Raw genomic sequence first — 19,201 nt, 5'->3', positions numbered from 1 at the left:
ACCAAGGTGCCAAGACCATTCAATGGCAAAAGGACAGTCTTTCAACAAATGGTGCTGAGAAAACTGAATGTCCATGTGCAAAAGAATGAAGATGGACCTTTACCTTATACCACACATAAAAATTAACTCAAAAATGGACCAAGGACCTAAATGTAGGAGCTAAAACTATAAAATTCTTAGAGGAAGTTTCATGAGATTGGATTTGGCAATGCTTTCTTGGATATGACACCAAAAGAACTGACAACAAAAGTAAAATTAGATATATTAGGTTATACATCAAATTTAAAAACTTCTACATCAAAGGACACAATCAACAGAATGAAAAGGCAACCTACAGAACGACAGAAATTATTTGCAAATCATATATCTGATAAAGGGTTAATATCCAGAATATATAAAGAACTACAACTCAGTAACAAAATACCAAACAACCCTATTTAAAAATGGTCAAAGGACTTGAAAGGACGTTTCTTTAAAGAAGACATACAAATGGCCAAGAAACACAGGAAAATATGCTCAACATCACTAATCATCATGTAAATGCAGATCAAAACCTCAATGAGATACCATAAGCCAATCACAAAAAGACAAATACCGTATGATTCCAGTTATTTGTGGTACCTAGAACCATTCAATCCACAGAAACAGCAAGTTGAATGATGGTTCCCAGGGGATAATGGAAGAGAGGAAAAGAGTTGTTGTTTAATGGGTATAGAGCTCCAGTTTTGCAAGATAAAAGGTTTTGGAGATTGGGTGCACAGCAATGTGAACTTAACACAACTGTACTGTACACTGAGAAATGGTTAAGTTGACGAAATTTACATGTTTTTTTAAACTACATTTCTTCAAAGAAGACATACAGATGGCCAACAGGCACATGAAAAGATGCTCAACATCACTGATCATCAGGGAAATACAAATCAAAACCACCACAAGATATCACCTCCCACCTGTCAGAATGACTATTATCAAAAAGACAAGACTTTAGCAATACTCTCAGAGTAAATAATGGAGTCTTTTTTTAGCAGGTCTGCAGTAAAAGATATCTTTTCTTAGTCATCCTGCTCTCAATCTCCATACTTTGCCCATTAACATTTTGCCTGTCAATACATGAGTCTTAGTATAGATAACTCAGAATGGTAACTATTTCCAAAGCAGCAACCATACTGAATCCTTGTGACTTAAGAGAAGCTTTCTATAGTTGCTGACATTAATTGCAAGAAATAACTATATTCTACTTTGAGAAATAAACATGTCAAAAAAAGTTCTGATATGTGGCGAAACTGAAAAACCTAGTAACATTTGTAAGCAAAATTGAGTGAAAAGAATTATAATACCAACTTAAAAATCAGTTTGTTTCAAACTGACTTTTGGGGGTAATGATCATTGTTTTGCATTTCAAAAGTACTGAGTTTAGAAATCAGTTGTATGATAATGCCTTTGTATGTTTGTCTTTTCTCATGTATTTTTAAATAACCAGTAATCTATACTTTAATAAATTTTTCTTTGGTGTAAAAAAAAAAAAAAGACAAGAAATAACAAGTGTTGACGAGGGTGTGGAGAAAAGGGAACCCTCGTGCGCTGTTGGTGGGAATGTAACTGCTTCAGCCACTGGGGAGAAACTACGGAAAGTCCTCAAAAACTTAAAAAATAGAACTATCATATGATCCAGCAATTCCACTCCTGGGTATTTATCCAAAGAAAACAAAAACACTAATTAGAAAAGATACATGCACCCCTATGCTCACTGCATTATTTACAATAGTCAAGATACGGAAGCAACCCAAGTGCCCATCAACAGATGAATGAACAGATAAAGAAGATGTGGTACATATATACACAATGGAATATTACTCAGTCATAAAAAAGAATGAAATCTTGCCAGTTGTGACAATATGCATGGACCTAGAGGGTATTATGATAAGTGAAATAAGTCAGACAAAGACAAATACTATACGATTTCACTATGATTTCTATGATTTTATAAATGTGGAATCTATAAAACAAATGAACAAACATAACTAAAAAGAAACACATTACAGAGAACAAACAGGTGGTTGCCAGAGAGAGGCAGGGTGGGGGAGGAAAGAAATAGGTGAGGGATATTAAGAGATACAAAGTTCCAGTTGCAAAATAAATGAGTCACTGGCATGAAACGTACAGAGTGGGGAATATAATTAATAACTATGTAGTATCTTTGTATGGTGACACATCATAACTAGACTTGTCTTGGTGATCATTTTGAAACGTATAGAAATATTAAATTACTATGTCTGTATCAGAAACTAACATAGCATTGTAGGTCCATTGTACTTCAAAAACAATCAAACAAACAAATTCACAGACAGAGATCAGATTTGTGGTACCAGAGGCCGAGCTGGGGGGAATTGCAGGAAGGTAGTCAAAAGGTACAAACTTCCAGTTATAAGACAAATAAGTACTAGGGATGTGACGTGCAGCATGATAAATACAGTTACCACTGCTGTGTGTTATACGTGAAAGTTGTTAAGAGAGCAATCTCAAGAGTTCTCGTCACACCATTGTTTTCTATTTCTTTAACTCTGCATCTATAAGAGATGACGGCGTTCACTAAACTTCTTGTGATAGTCACTTCATGATATATGTAAGTCAAATCATTATGCTGTGCACCTTAAACCTATACACTGCTGTATGTCAACTATATCTCAATAAAACTGGAAGAAAAAGAAATAAATAAAAATGGTTAAGACAGTAAAATTTATGTTACATGTATTTTACTACAATTAAAAAAAACAAAGCAAAACACTGACAACATCAAATGTTGTCAAGGATGTGGAGCTACAGGAACCCTCATTCACTGCTGGTGGGAAATTAAAATGGTGCAGCCACTTGGAAGACAGTTTGGCAGCTTCTTACAAAACTGAACATGCTCTCACCATACGATCTAGCAACAATTCTCTTTGGTATTTATCCAAATGAATTGAAAACTTATGTCTGCACAGAACAACTTGAAATAGAATTGCCAAAACTTGGAAGCAACCAAGATGTCTTTCAGTAGGAGAATGGATAAACTGTGGCACATCCAGACGGTGGAATATCCTTCAGCTCAAAGAAGAAATGAACTACCAAGCCATGAAAAGACATGAGAAAAACCTTAAATGTATATTACCAAGTGAAAGAAACCAACCTGAAAAGATTACACACTGCATGATTCCAACTATATGACTTTCTGGAAAAGGCAAAACTATGGAGAGAGTAAAAAGATCAGTGGTTGCCAGGGGTTAGAGGAGAGAGAGGGATGCATAGGTGGAGCACAGAGGATTTTCAGGCCAGAGAGACTACTCTGTAAGATAGTAGAATTGTGGATATGTGCAATCATACATTTTTCAAAGCACACTGAATATGAACACTAAGGGTGACCCCTAATGTAAACTGTGGACTCTGAGTGACGATGGTGTGTAGGTTCATCAGCTGTAACAAATGCAGCACCGGCTGCAGGATGCTGACGGTGAGGACGGCTGTGTGTTTGGGTGGCAGCGGGTAGCAGAGAGTACGTGGGAATGCTCTGTAATTCCGCTCCACTCTGCAGGGAACTGCTCTAAAAAATAAAGTCTAGGGCTTCCCTGGTGGCGCAGTGGTTGAGAGTCCGCCTGCCGATGCAGGGAACACGGGTTCGTGCCTCGGTTGGGGAGGATCCCACATGCCGCGCGGAGCGGCTGGGCCCGTGAGCCATGGCCGCTGAGCCTGCGCGTCCGGAGCCTGTGCTCCGCAGCGGGAGAGGCCACAACAGTGAGAGGCCCGCGTACTACAAAAAAAAATAATAATAAAAAAATAAAGTCTATTAAAAAGAAATTCACCTCACATAAAATTAACCACTAGCCACTTTAAAGTGTACAATCAGTGGCATTTAGTACATTCACAGTGTTGTGTGACCGGCACCTCTATCTAGTTGTAGACATTTCACCACCACCAAAAGGCAGTTTCTACACAGTTACTCCCCAGCCGTTTCCCCTGAGCCCCTGACAACCACGAATCTAACTTGTCTCTATGAATTTGTCTAATCGGGACATTTCCTACAAGGAGAATCATATAACACATGGCCTCTTACAACAGACTTCTTTCACTTCACGTTTTTTAAAATTTATCCACGTGGTAGTATGTATCAGTACTTCATTCCTTTTTAAGACTGAATACTGTTCTATTGTATGTACAGACCACATCTTCTTTACCCATTCATCAGCTGACAGACACATGGGTTGTTTCCACCTGTCGGCTATTGTAACCCGTCCTGCTAAGACCTTGCCTGTACAAGTCTTTGTCTGACTATCTGTAAAGGATTATTCTCTTAATGCCACATCCCTCCCTGCCCTTAGATGAGTGAAAGCAAAGCAGGTAAGTGAAAGCAGGGAACAGAAAGAAAATTAACATGTAAATATCAAATTAATAATATTTACAGTCCTGACTAACAATATTTAAATTAATAATATTTAAGAAACACCTGTATTAACATACTTTATCTCATATATCTTTATAATTCTGATGTAGACTTTATCACCTGTGTTTTATAGATCAGTAAAGCGAGACTTGAAAGGTTAAATAATTTTTCCGTGTTCAAACAGCCGGTGAGGGTCAGCCAGCCATGGACTCCAAGTTTTCCAGACCCCACGCTGCCTCTCCCATCAAACTAGCAGTAGAGGTGAGAGAATGGGTGAGAAGTACACTGCCTTGATGAGTAATTCCAGCTCAACGCTTACCTTGGTAAAGTCATCATGTAGAAGCTAATGGTTCAACAACCCTGGCTGTAACCACAAACTCAGAGAACCAAAGAGAGGCGATGACGTGGTTTCTCTGTGTGTGTATAGACTGGTCACCAGGGTCACTCCAGGTCCTTCCCCTCAGCTTATTCTCTGAAAGGACGCAGCTGCTCCAGCCCCTACCTGCCCCCAACCCAGTGGACCTGGACGCAACTCACATCTCAGAGTGGGCCCAGGTGTGCACGTACCTGGGGCCAGGCGCCTGGCCCTCTCCTCGGCGAGTCCCTGTAGACACTGGTCCCGCTCTTCCCGCAGAACCTGCAGCACAGCGCACAGCCGAGGGAGGGCTCCCACCTGCAAGCCCAAAGCCAAGAATGTTCGTCACTGCCACGAAGCTGAGTCTAGTACGCAGGCAAGGGCCAGACCATGGAGACTCAAAACGCGGAAGACAAACTAGTGAATGTAACAAAAAAGAGCGTGCTCACAGATACAGCCAACAGACTTGTGGTTACCAGCAGGGAGAGGGAAGGAGGGCAAGCTAGGGGCAGGGCAGTAAGAGGCACAGACCGCTCGGTATAAAATAAGCTACAAGGATATGTTGTACAACACGGGGAACGGAGCCCATATTCTACAATAACTATAAATGGAGCATAACCTTTAAAAATTGTGAATCACGAGTTGTACACCTAGAGCCTATACAGTATCGTACAGCAACTATACTTCAATAAAAAAGACTTGTAAAAAAAGTAACGTAAATTAGAGACTTCGGTTAACGTATCAATATTAGCTCATCAATTTTAACAAATGCACCACTTTTATGCAAGACATTAGTAATAGGAGACACTGGAGAGGAAGGGCTGAGGGGGTATATGGTCATTCTTTGTACTTTCTGCAGAATTTTTCTGTAAACCTAAATCCTCTCAACAAAATAAATTATATTTAAAAAAATAAGTGGGAGGAATCAGTTCACCTAGTTTAAAGACTCGCTGTAGAGCTACAGGAATCAAAACAGCATGGTATTAGTAGAAGAATAGGCAATGGTGTCAGAGCAACTGGACAGCTACAGATAACAAAATGAACCTTGAACTAAGACTCGTACCTTGTACAAAAATTACCTCAAAATGATCATGGACTTGAGCGCAAAACATTAAACTAAAACTTTTAGAAAAAACATAGAAAATCTTCAAGATGTAGGGCCAGGCAAAGATTTCTTATACTTGACACCAAAAGCACGATCCATAAAAAGAGAAATTGATAAATTGGACTTCACCAAAATTAAAAACTTTTGCTCCAAGAAAAACCATGTTAAGAGGATGAAAAGGCAAGCTACAGATGAGGAGACGATATTTGCAATCCGCAAATTAGAACTAGTATCTAGAACAGACAGAGAACATTCAAAACTCAATAGTAAACAAATTAAAAAATCTATTTAGGGACTTCCCTGGTGGCGCAGTGGTTAAGAATCCGCCTGCCAGTGCAGGGGAAGCAGGTTCGATCCCTGGTCCAGGAAGATGCCGCGGAGCAACTAAGCCCATGCGCCACAACTACTGAAGCCTGTGTGCCCTAGAGCCCACAAGCCGCAACTACTGAGCCTGCGCTCTAGAGCCTTTGAGCCACAACTACTGAGCCTGTGCGCTGCAGCTACTGAAGCCCGCACATCTAGAGCCTGTGCTCCACAACAAGAGAAGCCACCGCAATGAGAAACCCACGCACCGCAAAGAAGAGTAGCCCCTGCTCGCCACAACTAGAGAAAGTCCGCACGCAGCAATGAAGACCCAACGTGGCCAAAAAAAAAAAATCTATTTAGAACATAGGCAAAACGCATGAAAAGACATTTCAGAGAAGACACACAGATGGCAGATAAGCACATGAAAAGATGTTCAACATTATTAGCTATTAGGTAAATGCAAACTGAAATCGTAATGTGATATCACTACATGCTTATCAGAATATCTAACATAAAAAATGACAACAATGCTGGCAAGGTTGTGGTGAAACCAGGTCACTGACAAATTGCTGGTGGGACTGTAAAATGAGACAACCACTCTGGAAAACAGGTTGACGGTGTCTTAAGAAAAGCTAAACATGCAACTACCATATGACCCAGCCATTGCACTCTTGGGCATTTACCTCAGAGAAGTGAAAACTTATATTCACAAAAAAACTTGAACACTACTATCTGTAGCAGCTTTATTCCTAACAGCCCAAAACTGTAACAGTCCAGATGCCTTTCAATGAGTAAATGGTTAAACAAACTATGGTACATCCATACTATGAAATTCTACTCAGCAATAAAAAGGAACAAAGTAGTAATACATGGACCAACTGAAATGAATATCCAGAGAGATACGCTGAATGAAAAAAGCCAATCCCAAATGGTTACATACTGTATGATTCCATTTATATAACATTCTTTTTTAAACTTAATTAGTTTATATTGGGGTATAGTTGATTTACAGCCTTTGTGTTAGTTTCAGGTGTACAGCAAAGTGATTCAGTTATGCATCTGTCCATTCTTTTTCAGATTCTTTCCCCTTACAGGTTATTACAGAGCACTGAGTAGAGTTCCCTGTGCTGTACAGTAGGTCCTTGTTGGTTATCTATTTTATATAGTGTGTATATGTTAGTCCCAAACACCTAATGTATCCCTCCACCCCCTTTCCCCTTTGGTAACCATAAGTTTGTTCTCTATGTCTGTGAGTCTGTTTTGTAAATACGTTCATTTGTATCATTTTTTTTAGATTCCACATCATTTATATAACGTTCTTGAAACAGCAAAATTATATCAATAGAAATGGAGACCCTATTAGTGGTTGTCAGGAGTGAAGGGAGGGGGAGAGTGGGAGGGAGGGAGGTGTGACTCTAACAGGGCACCACGCAGGGTCCTCAGGGTTGCAGACTTGTTTTGCACCTTGACTGGATCAACGTCAGTATCATAGCTGGTCAAACCCCGGCTCACTTGCAAACACTAAGAAAGAAGTAAACATGCATTGCTATGTGGCACTAAGTTTCTGTGACTGTTACACAGCACAGCTGACTGGGTAGGAGTGACGTTTCCCAAAAGTGGGAGGCCATGTGCATTGCTGGAAATGAAGAAAGGGACGCTGCAGCAAAGAGGGTCCTGAGAGCGATGGAGCAAGATGAGGAAGGAGGGAACACCTACAATGGGAACCTCTCCAAGAAAAATTTAACTTCCCTTGTGTTTTTCCCTGGGACTATGGAAAAATAAACATCAGAAGACCGTTTAACTTTTTCTTTTCATTCTACATTTCTTTTTCTTAAGTTGTAGTCAACTATACATAACATTTACCATTTTAACCATGGTTCAGTGTACAAAGTTGTACAATGATCCCCCCATCCATCTCCAGGACCTTTCAACTGGCCCAACAGAAACTCTGTATCAATTAAATAGTAACTATCCGTTACCCTTCCTGGAGCCCCTGGTCACCTCTATTCTACTTTCTGATTCTATGAATGTGTCTGTTTTAGGTACTTCATATAAGTGGAGTCATGCAATATCGGCTTTTTTGTGTCTGGCTCATTTCACATCCACATTGTAGCATCTATGAGAATTTCATTCCCTTTTAAGGATGAATACTATTCCATTGTATGGACAGACCGCACTTTGTTCATCCATTCATCGCTGGGTTGTTTCCAGCTCTTGGCTACTGTGAATAATGCAGCCAGGAACAGAGGTGTACAAATATCTTTTCGAGTCCCTGCTTTGATTCTTCTGGGTACATACCCAGAAGCACAATGTGTGGATCGTACGGTAATTCTGTGTTTACTGTTTTAAGAAACCACCACACTGTTCTCCACAGCAGCTGCCCCGTTTTGCCTTCCCGCCAGCCATGTACAGAGTTCTAATTTCTCTAGGTCCTCATCAGCCTTTGTTATTCTGTGTTAATAATATCCATCTTAGTGGGTACGAAGTGGATCATCCCACATTTCTTTTACCCTTATCCTTCCATTAAAATTGAATAAACTGGGACTTCCCTGGCGGTCTAGTGGTTAAGACTCCATGCTGCCAATACAGGGAGCCAAAAAATATTTTTTAAGACAAAATAGAAAAATAAAAGATGAAGAAGAAAAAAACTACCCTCTAGAGTTCACCCCCTTTAAAAAAAGTATTAAATATAATTTTACTTAAAATTCACAGGACGAGAAACCAGGGAAGGTGAAAGTATTGCTGAAATGTATATAAAATTTTCCTCAAGAGCTATTACTACTGAAAAGTTCCCTTTAAACAGTTTTTAAAAATCAAGTTGGTCTTTGTCTCTTAGGGGAAAACATAGGCAGAACACACTATGACATAAATCACAGCAAGATCCTTTTGGACCCACCACATAGAGTAATGGAAATAAAAACAAAAATAAACAAATGGGACCTAATGAAACTCAAAAGCTCTTGCACAGCAAAGGAAACCATAAACAAGACCAAAAGACAACCCTCAGAATGGGAGAAACTATTTGCAAATGAAGCAACTGACAAAGGATTAATCTCCAAAATTTACAAGCAGCTCATGCAGCTCAATATCAAAAAAACAAACAATCCAAAAATGGGCAGAAGACCTAAATAGACATTTCTCCAAAGAAGATATACAGATGGCCAACAAACACATGAAAATCTGCTCAATATCACTAATTATTATAGAAATGTAAATCAAAACTACAATGAGGTATCACCTCACACCAGTTAGAATGGGCATCATCAGAAAATCTACAAACAATAAATGCTGGAGAGGGTGTGGAGAAAAGGGAATCCTCTTGCACTGTTGTTGGGAATGTAAATTGGTACAGCCACTATGGCAAACAGTATGGAGGTTCCTTAAAAAACTACAAATAGAACTACCATACGACCCAGCAATCCCACTACCGGGCATATACCCTGAGAAAACCATAATTCAAAAAGAGTCATGTACCACAATGTTCATCGCAGCTCTATTTACAATAGCCAGACATGGAAGCAACCTAAGTGTCCATTGACAGATGAATGGATAAAGAAGAAGTGGCACGTATATACAATGGAATATTACTCAGCCATAAAAAGAAAAGAAATTGAGTTATTTGTAGTGAGGTGGATGGACCTAGAGACTGTCATACAGAGTGAAGTAAGTCAGAAAGAGAAAAACAAATACCGTATGCTAACACATATATACGGAATCTAGGGGGTGAAAATGGTCATGAAGAACCTAGGGGCAGGACAGGAATAAAGACACGAACGTAGAGAATGGACTTGAGGACATGGCGAGAGGGAAGGGTAAGCTGGGACAAGGTGAGCGAGTGGCATGGACATACACAAACTACCAAACGTAAAACAGATAGCTAGTGGGAAGCAGCTGCATAGCACAGGGAGACCAGCTCGGTGCTTTGTGACCGCCTGGAGGGGTGGGATAGGGAGGGTGGGAGGGAGGGAGACGCAAGAGGGAAGAGATGTGGGGACATATGTATACGTATAGCTGATTCACCTTGTTATAAAGCAGAAACTAACACACCATTGTAAAGCAACTATACTCCAATAAAGATGTTAAAAAAAAACAACAGTCCTATTCGTTTTCCCCTGGAGCCCTCCCTCCCCCAGACCTCCTTCCTCTTCCCAACACCGGCCTGTGGTTTTGGGGGCCGCTCCCCGCTCCCCCAGCCACAGTTCCATTTCCTGGATTCCCTTTTTCTTTACTCTTCTTCCTTGTTTTACAGAAGCACGTTCTCTAGTCACTTCCTAAGAAAGCACACGGAGGAAGTAAATTTTTGAATCTCTGAAGGAGTGAAAAAGCTCTTATTCACTTGAGTAATTATCCAATTAATTAATAATTTGGGGATAGAAAAGTCCAACCTGCAGAGAGAGAAAATAACGAGGCAGACCCCAAAATAAGAGAGGAAAGATGTTAAGAGAGGGTTCTGTTAGCTATTTTGGGCTCTTAAATCCGAAAAGGTAAAATCTGGGAGGAGATACAATGAAAACCTGTTGAATTCTGAAGGTGAAGAAACGCAGCATCACTTTGCTCATCACACTTTACAATATAATTACTCACCTGCCAACACTGAGACCGGAAAGGAATAGTTTCAAGGGGGAAACAAGAGAAATACTAGTCTAGTTTATAGGATGAGAAAGAAAAAGAGGGAACTCGATCGTACAACCAGTTCGAAGCACAAAACGTCATCAAACACTTACTGGGCCCCCAGGACGCTCCGCGATCAAAGGCGAATAGACGCGGGTCCTGCTCCCGGAGCTCACCGGCTCCAAGGAGTCAGAGTGGCCCGAGGCGGGAGCGCGTGGGGAAGGCAGCCACCAGGTCACGATGGACCACCAGCAGCGGCAGGGGCCCCCGGGAGGCGCCTGCACCCGAGAAGTCATCCCCACAGAGCGGAGAAGATGCGGACGGACGAAACGGAGCCGGCAGGGGCCCGAGGGCCGGCTGAGGGCAGGGCCGGCGTGGCTCCCATGATGCGTCTGCTCTGGGGGTCTCGACAGCTCCAAGAACAGGGAAAACAAGGAAAGGAGACGTAGGCCTGGGAGCTGAGGTGAGAGAAGTGTGGTTGAGCAAGACTGGGTTTGTGACGCGGTAAGACGACCAAAGAAGCTCACACGGTAAGAGGGAGCAGATCCAGAAGATCAAGGGCCAGAGACAGGGGCTCGGGGAACGACCCCCACAGGCTGGGAATAAGAGCGTTAAGGAACGATCACGCCAGAGGAGGAACCTCGCGCGAGGAGGAGCCAGCCACGCGAGAGGAGCCAGCCACGCGAGAAGGAGTCAGCCACGCGAGAGGAGCCAGCCACGCGAGAGGAGGGGCCTAGCCACTGGAGGAACCATTGCGAGAGGAGGAATGTCTCGAGAGGCGTAGTGGGACCAGCGAAAGGTAGGAGCCAAGGCGGGGAAAGGGTCAGGGTGTCCTGGCACGGAATGCTTCCAAGAGCCTGGGGTCCCATGGGTGTCCTGCCCAGTTTGACCAGGACAGTCTGGGTGTGCGCCTGCTATCTTGATCTTGTTATTCATTAACGCCCAGCGCCTCTCATCAGTCACGTGGTCCCCGGGTAGACCAAAGACTGCACCCTGTCTAGTGAATGTGGCAACACAGGCCCTGGTGACTGAAGCCTGTGGGTGGCGGGTGGGAGCTAGGGTGCGGCTGGCTGAGAAATGGGCGGAGGTGGAGGCAGGGGTCGTGGACGCTTCTTCTAAGATGACGCTGGCCGTAAAACGTCAGAGATGGAACTGTGGCCAGAAGGCCCAGAGTGCAGGGGGAGGACCCTGTGCCACCAGGCTTGGCAAGGTTGAGCAGCTGATGGAAAAAGCCAGTCAAGAGGAGGACAGTGAGGACTGGGCTGCCTCTGTGTCGTCTCAGGACAAAAGTCACTGAGCATGGTAGGGGTGGGGTGGGAGCACAGGTGTAGGGATGACCGTGGGCTGGAGCAGACCCTCTGTTCCGCCTGGATGTGTTATGGACAGGATATCTGTGTCCCCCAACGAATACATTGGTGCCCTAACCCCGGGTGTGGCTCTGTTTGGAGCCGGGCCCATAAGGAGGTAATTAAGGTCAAATGAGGTCCAAGGGGTTGGGGCCCGGATCTGATAGGTTCGTGTCCTTATGAGAAGAGACACCCGAGGGCTCACTCTCTCTCTGTGCCCGCTCAGAGGAAAGGCCATGTGAGGATAAGGCAGCTGTCTACAAGCCATCTGGGGAGGGAGGGCTCCCCAGAACCCGACCATGCTGGCCCTGGATCTGGGACTTCCAGCCTCCAGAACTATGAGAAGATAAACGTCCACTGTTTAAGGGCCCCCAGTCTGTGGTGGTCTGTTATGGCAGGAAGAAGGGCACAGGAGGGTACAATTCAGACACCTCTGTGAGAGCAAGATGTTGCTCAGAGGAAGTTCATTCCCTGACTCTCAGGAAATGGGAGGTAGACCCGGTCTGTTGAAAATGAAAGAGGAGGTGGTGAGGTCAGAAATCTGAGAAGACACCAGGGGGAGCCTCTGGGAGCCAAGGTAAAGGGAACTGATGTGGGGCACGAAGGGATTCTGGAGAAGTCTGGAAAACTCAGGAATCCTGGCAGCACGCCGGGCAGGACATGATGCACCGGAGAGGTCCCTTCCCCAGAGGCCCCTTGGACTCTGTCAGACATGGCCTGTTGAAGCTGGGTGGGTCCCAGGAGATCCCTGTTTTTTCGTGTCCTCTCGAATGCTGGGCAGCCCTCTGTTTGTCATGTAAGCAAGCAGATAGGATCTGAGTGTTGTGGGGCTTGCCTTGGGCTGCAGGTTGTTCCAGAGCCCTAGCGAAGGTCAGTGGTGAGAAACCTCAGCTTGCTAAGGGCAGGGGTGCAGGCACCAAACCAGGGGCCACTGCAGGGGCCGCCCTGTGGGCAGAGCTCTAATCCTGGTTATGAAGTCTGCGCTTTCAACAAGGGGTGCCAGGAAGAAAGCTCTGCCCGTGCCTGGCATGCGGGGAATACTGGGGCTGGGACAGAGGGAGGGGAACTCTATAGCATCTCCTAAAAGGGGTGCCAAAGCCTGGAGGACTCCCCTAAACAGTGTGGGAAGCGCACCTTCTGTTGGACTCCGTGACCCCAGGCTCATCTCTGGCCCCCTCAATAAAATGCTGTGTGTAATCCAGTATTTTGTTTATGTTTTATGAAGCGATTAGATTAAACTGAAATTAGTGTCATTTTGCGGTGTGGGAGAGAATTTCATGACAGCGCCTTGGGCACCAGAAACCAGAGCGGCCTCTCTTTGGGAGCAGACGCACGTTCTGGCTAAGAACCGCTGGGTTTGGGTCCTCATGCCACCGTGTCCAGCTGGGTGACCTTGACCAATGGCTTCACCTCTCTCTGAGCCTCTGTTTCATGTGCACAGTGGGGATACTGGTTGTTGGTGTGAGAAGTAAATCAGACAGTGCCAGGAAGGGCTGAGCAAAGCACCTGGCGGGAAGCAAGCGCTCAGTAAGGGAAGCCTTCACCATCATCACCATCATCGTCATCAGTCACGCTAATCTAGGGGCAGTAAACACTCAAAAAGAAACGCACAGATACTTCCTCAGAATATTGTCCAAAACTGCCAGTGACTTTCCTCTAAAAGGCTGCAGAAGCCAGATCCTCTGGTGACCTTTGCAGGCCTTCCTAAAATTCTGCTCACCCAGCTGCCACAGAGCTCGTCAGCCTCTGGGTCCAGATGCAGCCCAGAGAGGCGTGGGGACCACCATGTGTGCCAGACCCCATCCTTGGAGTTTCTGTGTTTCTGAGCCGTCAACTGAGAAGGAATGAAGGTGCGGGGGAAGGGAGGGTGGAGAAGCCCAAGGAACCCATGCCCTGCAGAAGTCTTCTTGTCTGGAAATGGGTCTCCATCAGGTACACCTGCTTCTGTCCTCTGGCTCAGATTCCCTGTCACCAACCCCACCACCCTGAATCCAACATCCAGTGACACCTGTTGTGAACCCTGTTCACGCATTTCCCCTGAAACATTACATTTAAGACAGTGGTTCTCAACCAGGGCAGTCTTGCCCTGCCTGCTCCCCGAGGGCATTTGGCAACGTCTGGAGACACTTTGTGTTGGAACGACTGGCAGAGATAGCACTGGCTTCTGGTGGCTAGAGTCCGGGGATGCTGCTGGACAGCACACAAGGCACAAGACAGCACAGCCTCCGCCCCACCCCCTGTCTCCACCCCCTCGTTCCCTCCCGTGCCAGGGGACGGCCTAGCTCTCTTCCCAGCACCCCTTGTGAAAAGCCCAGGTTTAATATCCAGAATTACAGCGTCAAAGTTAAGAAGCCCTGCTTGAAGGAAAAAGCAGCCCTGCACCCCGCTTGACTCAGGTTCTCGGATGGGCAGCTTGCCAGACGCCCTGGATTAAAGAGCCTTCCCCTGAGTGACTCCTCCCCCTTTCCTGACATATTTGTGTACAATTTTGTAAGCAACGATTGCTTTCAAGATATCATGCTTCGCTACCTGTTGCTATATGAAACTGTCCCAGCTGAGGACAGCCACTATGGATAGCACCATCATTTCATTCACCCATTCATGCATTCATTCAGCCCACACACACTCATTGACTCCCCCTTACGCTGGGACAGGCTCTAGGGATAAAGGATGAGCGACACTAAGGCTCAAGCTCGAAGTGAACATACTGGGGAGGACAGATGTGCTGGTAAATAATGACAATAGCGTGCCAGGTAGAAGCCCTCATGAGAGACACGGGTGGGGACAGGCGAGATGTGGCCAGGGTTTCCTACCCAGGTCTCAGAAAACTGCCCCATCAGCCATCAGCACTTGTTAGTCCACTGGCAAGGGACCCTCCCGACATCACCCTGTATGGAAAGGTGGGGGAGGAGATAGTAATCAGCATTTGGCCTTAGTGACTGCCCCCCCCAATTAGAAATATGCCTATGATTTCCCTCAAGAGGGAGCACGGAATGAATAAAGAATTGTTTGAATGCCCTTCAGTTTCAAAATCGAATGTCTGACACCTCAAACAAACAGGAAAAAAAAAGCAGGGTTTCATAGGCTGGGAAATAGTCCAACCGAAGTAGGTCAGTTCCACTCCTATTTGTTGAAGGAGTTCTCTGCCAAGAAGTGTGAACCTCAGGTCTGGATAAGCCCATAAAATCACCAGAGAACCAAGACTGACACACAGGAACCCACCTCGAAGAACACAAAGTGGTACCGGCGTGGATGAAAATGAACGTAAAGACAAGGGGCGTCCCGGACAGAGCTCTGGGCCGTAGTCTCAGCGCTGCCACAAACCAACTGATGTGGAACAGGTCCCTGCTCTCTGTGGGTCTCAGTTTGCTCCCCTGTAAAAGGAGGTAACTGGACCAGGGCATAATAAAACATCCTTCCAAGGCACACAGAAGACTTGAACCAAGGGGAGGCTCTCCTTTCCCCTCTGTTTATTCCTGAGATGACACCAGGGTCCCCTCGAGATTAAAATGTAGGTTGAGCCTCAGTCCTGAAGCCCAGCTACCTGTCGATTTCTTCTGATAACCGCAGAGTTACTGCAGATACTTAAAAAGGAGGCTGGGAGGATCACCAAGAGGGAGCGGCTGCCTCCCAGCCCTGGGCACCGAATAACAACACACCTGGAGGCTGCACTGGGCTTCGAACTGTCCCCACCGTCTCAGGTGGCGTTTCCCCAAAGTGGGAGCTCAGACTAACGAGCGGGTGCTGTTGCCCTAGCACCTTCCAACTCCAGCCCTAGGACAAGAGGCTCCAAGTTACAAGCGAGCTGGGAACAGAGCCCCAAACCCCAGCCTGGATGCCACACAGCCGCCCCTCCTGCGTGCCAACACTCCTGTCAGCTCGGGAAGCAGGTCTTTCTTGCAGTCAAACATGATAGGACTACAGGAAGGCGAGGTCACTGGACGCCAGAAAGGACTTGCCCAGGACTGAGACTGCACACTCAGAATTAGGTGCCCAAGTGCTCTCCCTGGGAAGTCTCTTGGGACAGAGGCCCTGGGGGCCAGTTTGGAAGGCTGGTGGCAAAGAGTGGTTCTGGAATCTGTGCGCCCACTTCCCAAGCCCCCGCCCTCGCTTCCAGCCAGCCAGGCTGGGTGCAGCCACTTTCCCATTCACAAATCCCACAGGGAGAGGCCCGGATTCCCTGGAGTTTCCGAGAAAGAAAGAAAAACACACCACCCACTCTGCTGCCTTCTCGTTCTCGGCCAGCTCCTCCCTGGGCCTGGTTTGGGGAGACCAGCTGCTCCCAGGAGTCCCCAGACACACAGACATTGGGGAGCCAAACCCACAGGAGAGACGAGGGGGAGAGCCGCAGACGCGGTCCCATCACAGAACCAGCAGCTGCTGCGGCCAGAGTTTTCGGAGGTCTTCCCATCCGCAGCCCGGTGTGTGTGCAAATGTCAAGGCTTTGGAGCAGACGGATTGGGTTCCAGTTGTCTTTTCTCGGGGCAAGATTTTTGGTCTTTCCAAGTCTCGCTTTCCTTGTCCGCAAAGTGAGGGTGAAAAAACATCAACCTCGAAAGGCGATGATGAGGTTTCAAGGAGATAACGCAGGCAAAGCGCCCGGCACACAAAACGCACGGCCAGGGGCGGCTCCAGAACTCCGCCTAGGAGGGCCCCGGAGGCGCAGCCCGGGAGGAAGGGGTGGGCTGGAGGGCAAGGGGGTTATCTCAGCGCTCCCTGCGCCCGGGCTCACGCCGATGGTGTTTTGGAGGAGCGGGCCCTCCGGAGAGGAGCGGAGAGACATCGTAGCTGTGGGGGACGCATGCGGAGGAAGGGCTCCCACTCCCCAGCGGAAGATCGGCCCCCCACCCCCACCCCGCGTGGGACCCGCAGAGGCGCGCGTACTCACGGCGTGCGCAGCGCAGGCGAGCAGCAGCAACGGAGGCAGGAGGGCGTGCATGGTGCCGCGTGCGCTCCCTGGGCGCCCCGACGGCCGCCTGCCCGCGCGCACCGCCCGTTCCGGGCTCAGCGCTCCCCGCCTCCCCTCGGACCCTGGTCGGCCGCCGCGCCCCGGGGAGCCATGGCCGCACCCGGGACTTCGCCTCCTCGGACTAGGTGGCCGCGAGCCACGCCGCCCGGCCGGTTGATACGTACGCGGCGCGGCGTGCGGTCCTCCGCCCACCGCGGCTGGCTGGGGGCCGGCGCGGAGGTCGGCGGCGGAAGAGGCAGAGGGAGGGCGCGGCCGCAGCGGCTCCCACGGGCTCGGCCTGCCCCGCCGCCACACCCCCGCGGACGGAAAGAGCCCTCCCCAAAGCCCGGGTCCGCCCCGCCGCCGCTGCGCGGCGTGCGCCACCTTTTCGAGCCTCTGTTCTCCTCCGGAACAACACGTCTAATAATACCCACCTACCTTCCGGTGAAAGAAGGTTGGGCGAGTGCCCTGGGACACAGCGGGCGCTGGGGAAATCGCTATGGCATCTGTTCTGGGGGGCAGCTACTCTATTTCCTATTTTCACTTTATTTTTCTGATTAGTTCCACACTCTCATTCCAGAAAGTTGCACACCCATCACGCTGAGAAGCCTTTGATGAGCACGTGAGATGGAGGAAGACCATCCGGTGTACCCAGGCGTTTGGGGCTGTGCTGGAGGCTTTGTGCTTCCTGGTGTCCCCGGGAGGCTCTTTCAGCATCAGGCAGGTGTGCCCGGCAGCCGCTCATGCTGAGTCTGAGGCCTCAGATGTCCTGGAGGTTGGCTTTTGGCCTCTCAGTACAAGGCATCTTCAAATGGCTTTTGTAGACCCGAGTTTTTCTTTTTCTGCCCTGGTGCCCATTCCCTTTCCTCGTGTCTCTCCTATCTAGATCTTTCTCTCAGGCACTTAAAGTCCGTCAGCTCATTGAATTCCCCCCTCCCCCCACCCGCTCCCGCACACGTGGAGGTGAGGCGAGCTCTGCGTGATTGACGCATTTGGGATAAGGATTGGCCTGAGGTTCTGCGCGCGTGCACACACACACACGCGCGCGCACGCGCACGCACAGTTCTCCCACCAGCAGAGAGCCTATAACTGGATTGCCCTGGGCCAGGCTGCCATTGGAGGTCAAGGTTCTGACTGCCTTGATCCGGTGGTCAGTGGCAGGTGGTGGTTTTTATCTCATTCCAGCCCACAAGTATAAGCCACATTCTCCAACATTATCAGTGACAAACCCACTTGCCCACAAGTATAAGCCATATTCTCCGAGACCAACCTTATCCCTAATTAAAGTGATATTGGGCCCCATCTGTCTTAATCGTTTTTCTCAACTGGTTCAAGATTCAGGCTGGAAAAAAAGTTACCAACTGGGTTTCCCTAAACCCTGACGTCATAAACGTGCATTAGAAAGTGCGTGAGTTAAAGACGTGCCATTTTTACTGTATAGACTTTGATGTTACTTGAATAGTTTCTGTAACCACCGTGTGTATTGCTTTTTCGATGGAAAGACAAAAAAGGAAACAATACAAGATGCAATCTGTGCTCTATACCGGAACCTCGTGAGTGCCAGTGAAAAAGCAAAACGACATTTGTTCTGGGCAATTCAATCAATGGCCTGTGGCAAGCCATTCTTCCTTAAACAGGATACTCTGTCTCTCAGAGTATCGAGAAAAAGATCTGAAATGCTCTGTGGGAAGCCGTGGATGCAGTCAGTGGCTTTGTAAAACCTGCCTGAGAAAACAATTTCAGAATAGGAGTGGAAGGGAGAAGGTAGGGAACTAACCATGTTTTTAATACCCGCCATGTGCTAGGGAGTCTTTTAGTAATTTGGGGTGTGTTACCATAGCCATTCCTCCAAGACTCAATGAGAGGCATTCACTTTCTCTGATGAATAGGATGGGAACTGGAGGCTTGGGGAAGGTAAACGCTTGGCCCCAGTAACACAGCCCAGGACTGAGCCCAAAGCCCCGGCCCTGCGTCCTTTGCGGGGCACTAGGATTTCTCTCAATCGTGAAGATGACTTCCTTACCCTCAGGATTTCCAAAGCTCTTTTGCCTGCAGCATCTCCTTGGATCCTCGAAACAACTCCAGGGGTCGGTAGGACCAACGATCAGGGGCTGCA

The 19,201-nt window shown here is 47.2% G+C and overlaps 1 protein-coding gene across 2 annotated transcripts in view; it reads right to left on the bottom strand.

The window, feature by feature from the left end:
• Nucleotides 1-17,460, bottom strand: part of SCTR (secretin receptor) — a 63,046-nt gene extending 45,586 nt beyond the window's left edge. The window contains exons 1-2 of one of the 2 annotated variants that reach the window (XM_082630585.1): nt 17,026-17,460; nt 4,952-5,087 (exon numbers count right to left, since the gene is read on the bottom strand). In XM_082630585.1, the coding sequence (XP_082486711.1) occupies nt 4,952-5,087; nt 17,026-17,076 (187 nt within the window). In that variant the 5' untranslated portion in view covers nt 17,077-17,460. The remainder of the gene's footprint in view (nt 1-4,951; nt 5,088-17,025) is intronic. The other variant, XM_082630586.1, reaches the window with a different exon arrangement.
• Nucleotides 17,461-19,201: the final 1,741 nt, after the last annotated feature.

This window comes from Mesoplodon mirus (genome assembly GCF_964341445.2).
Source record: "Mesoplodon mirus genome assembly, chromosome: 8".
Classification (NCBI taxonomy): Eukaryota; Metazoa; Chordata; class Mammalia; order Artiodactyla; family Ziphiidae; genus Mesoplodon; species Mesoplodon mirus.
Note: the sequence above shows the minus strand (reverse complement) of the source record. Positions and strands in the feature narration are given on the sequence as shown.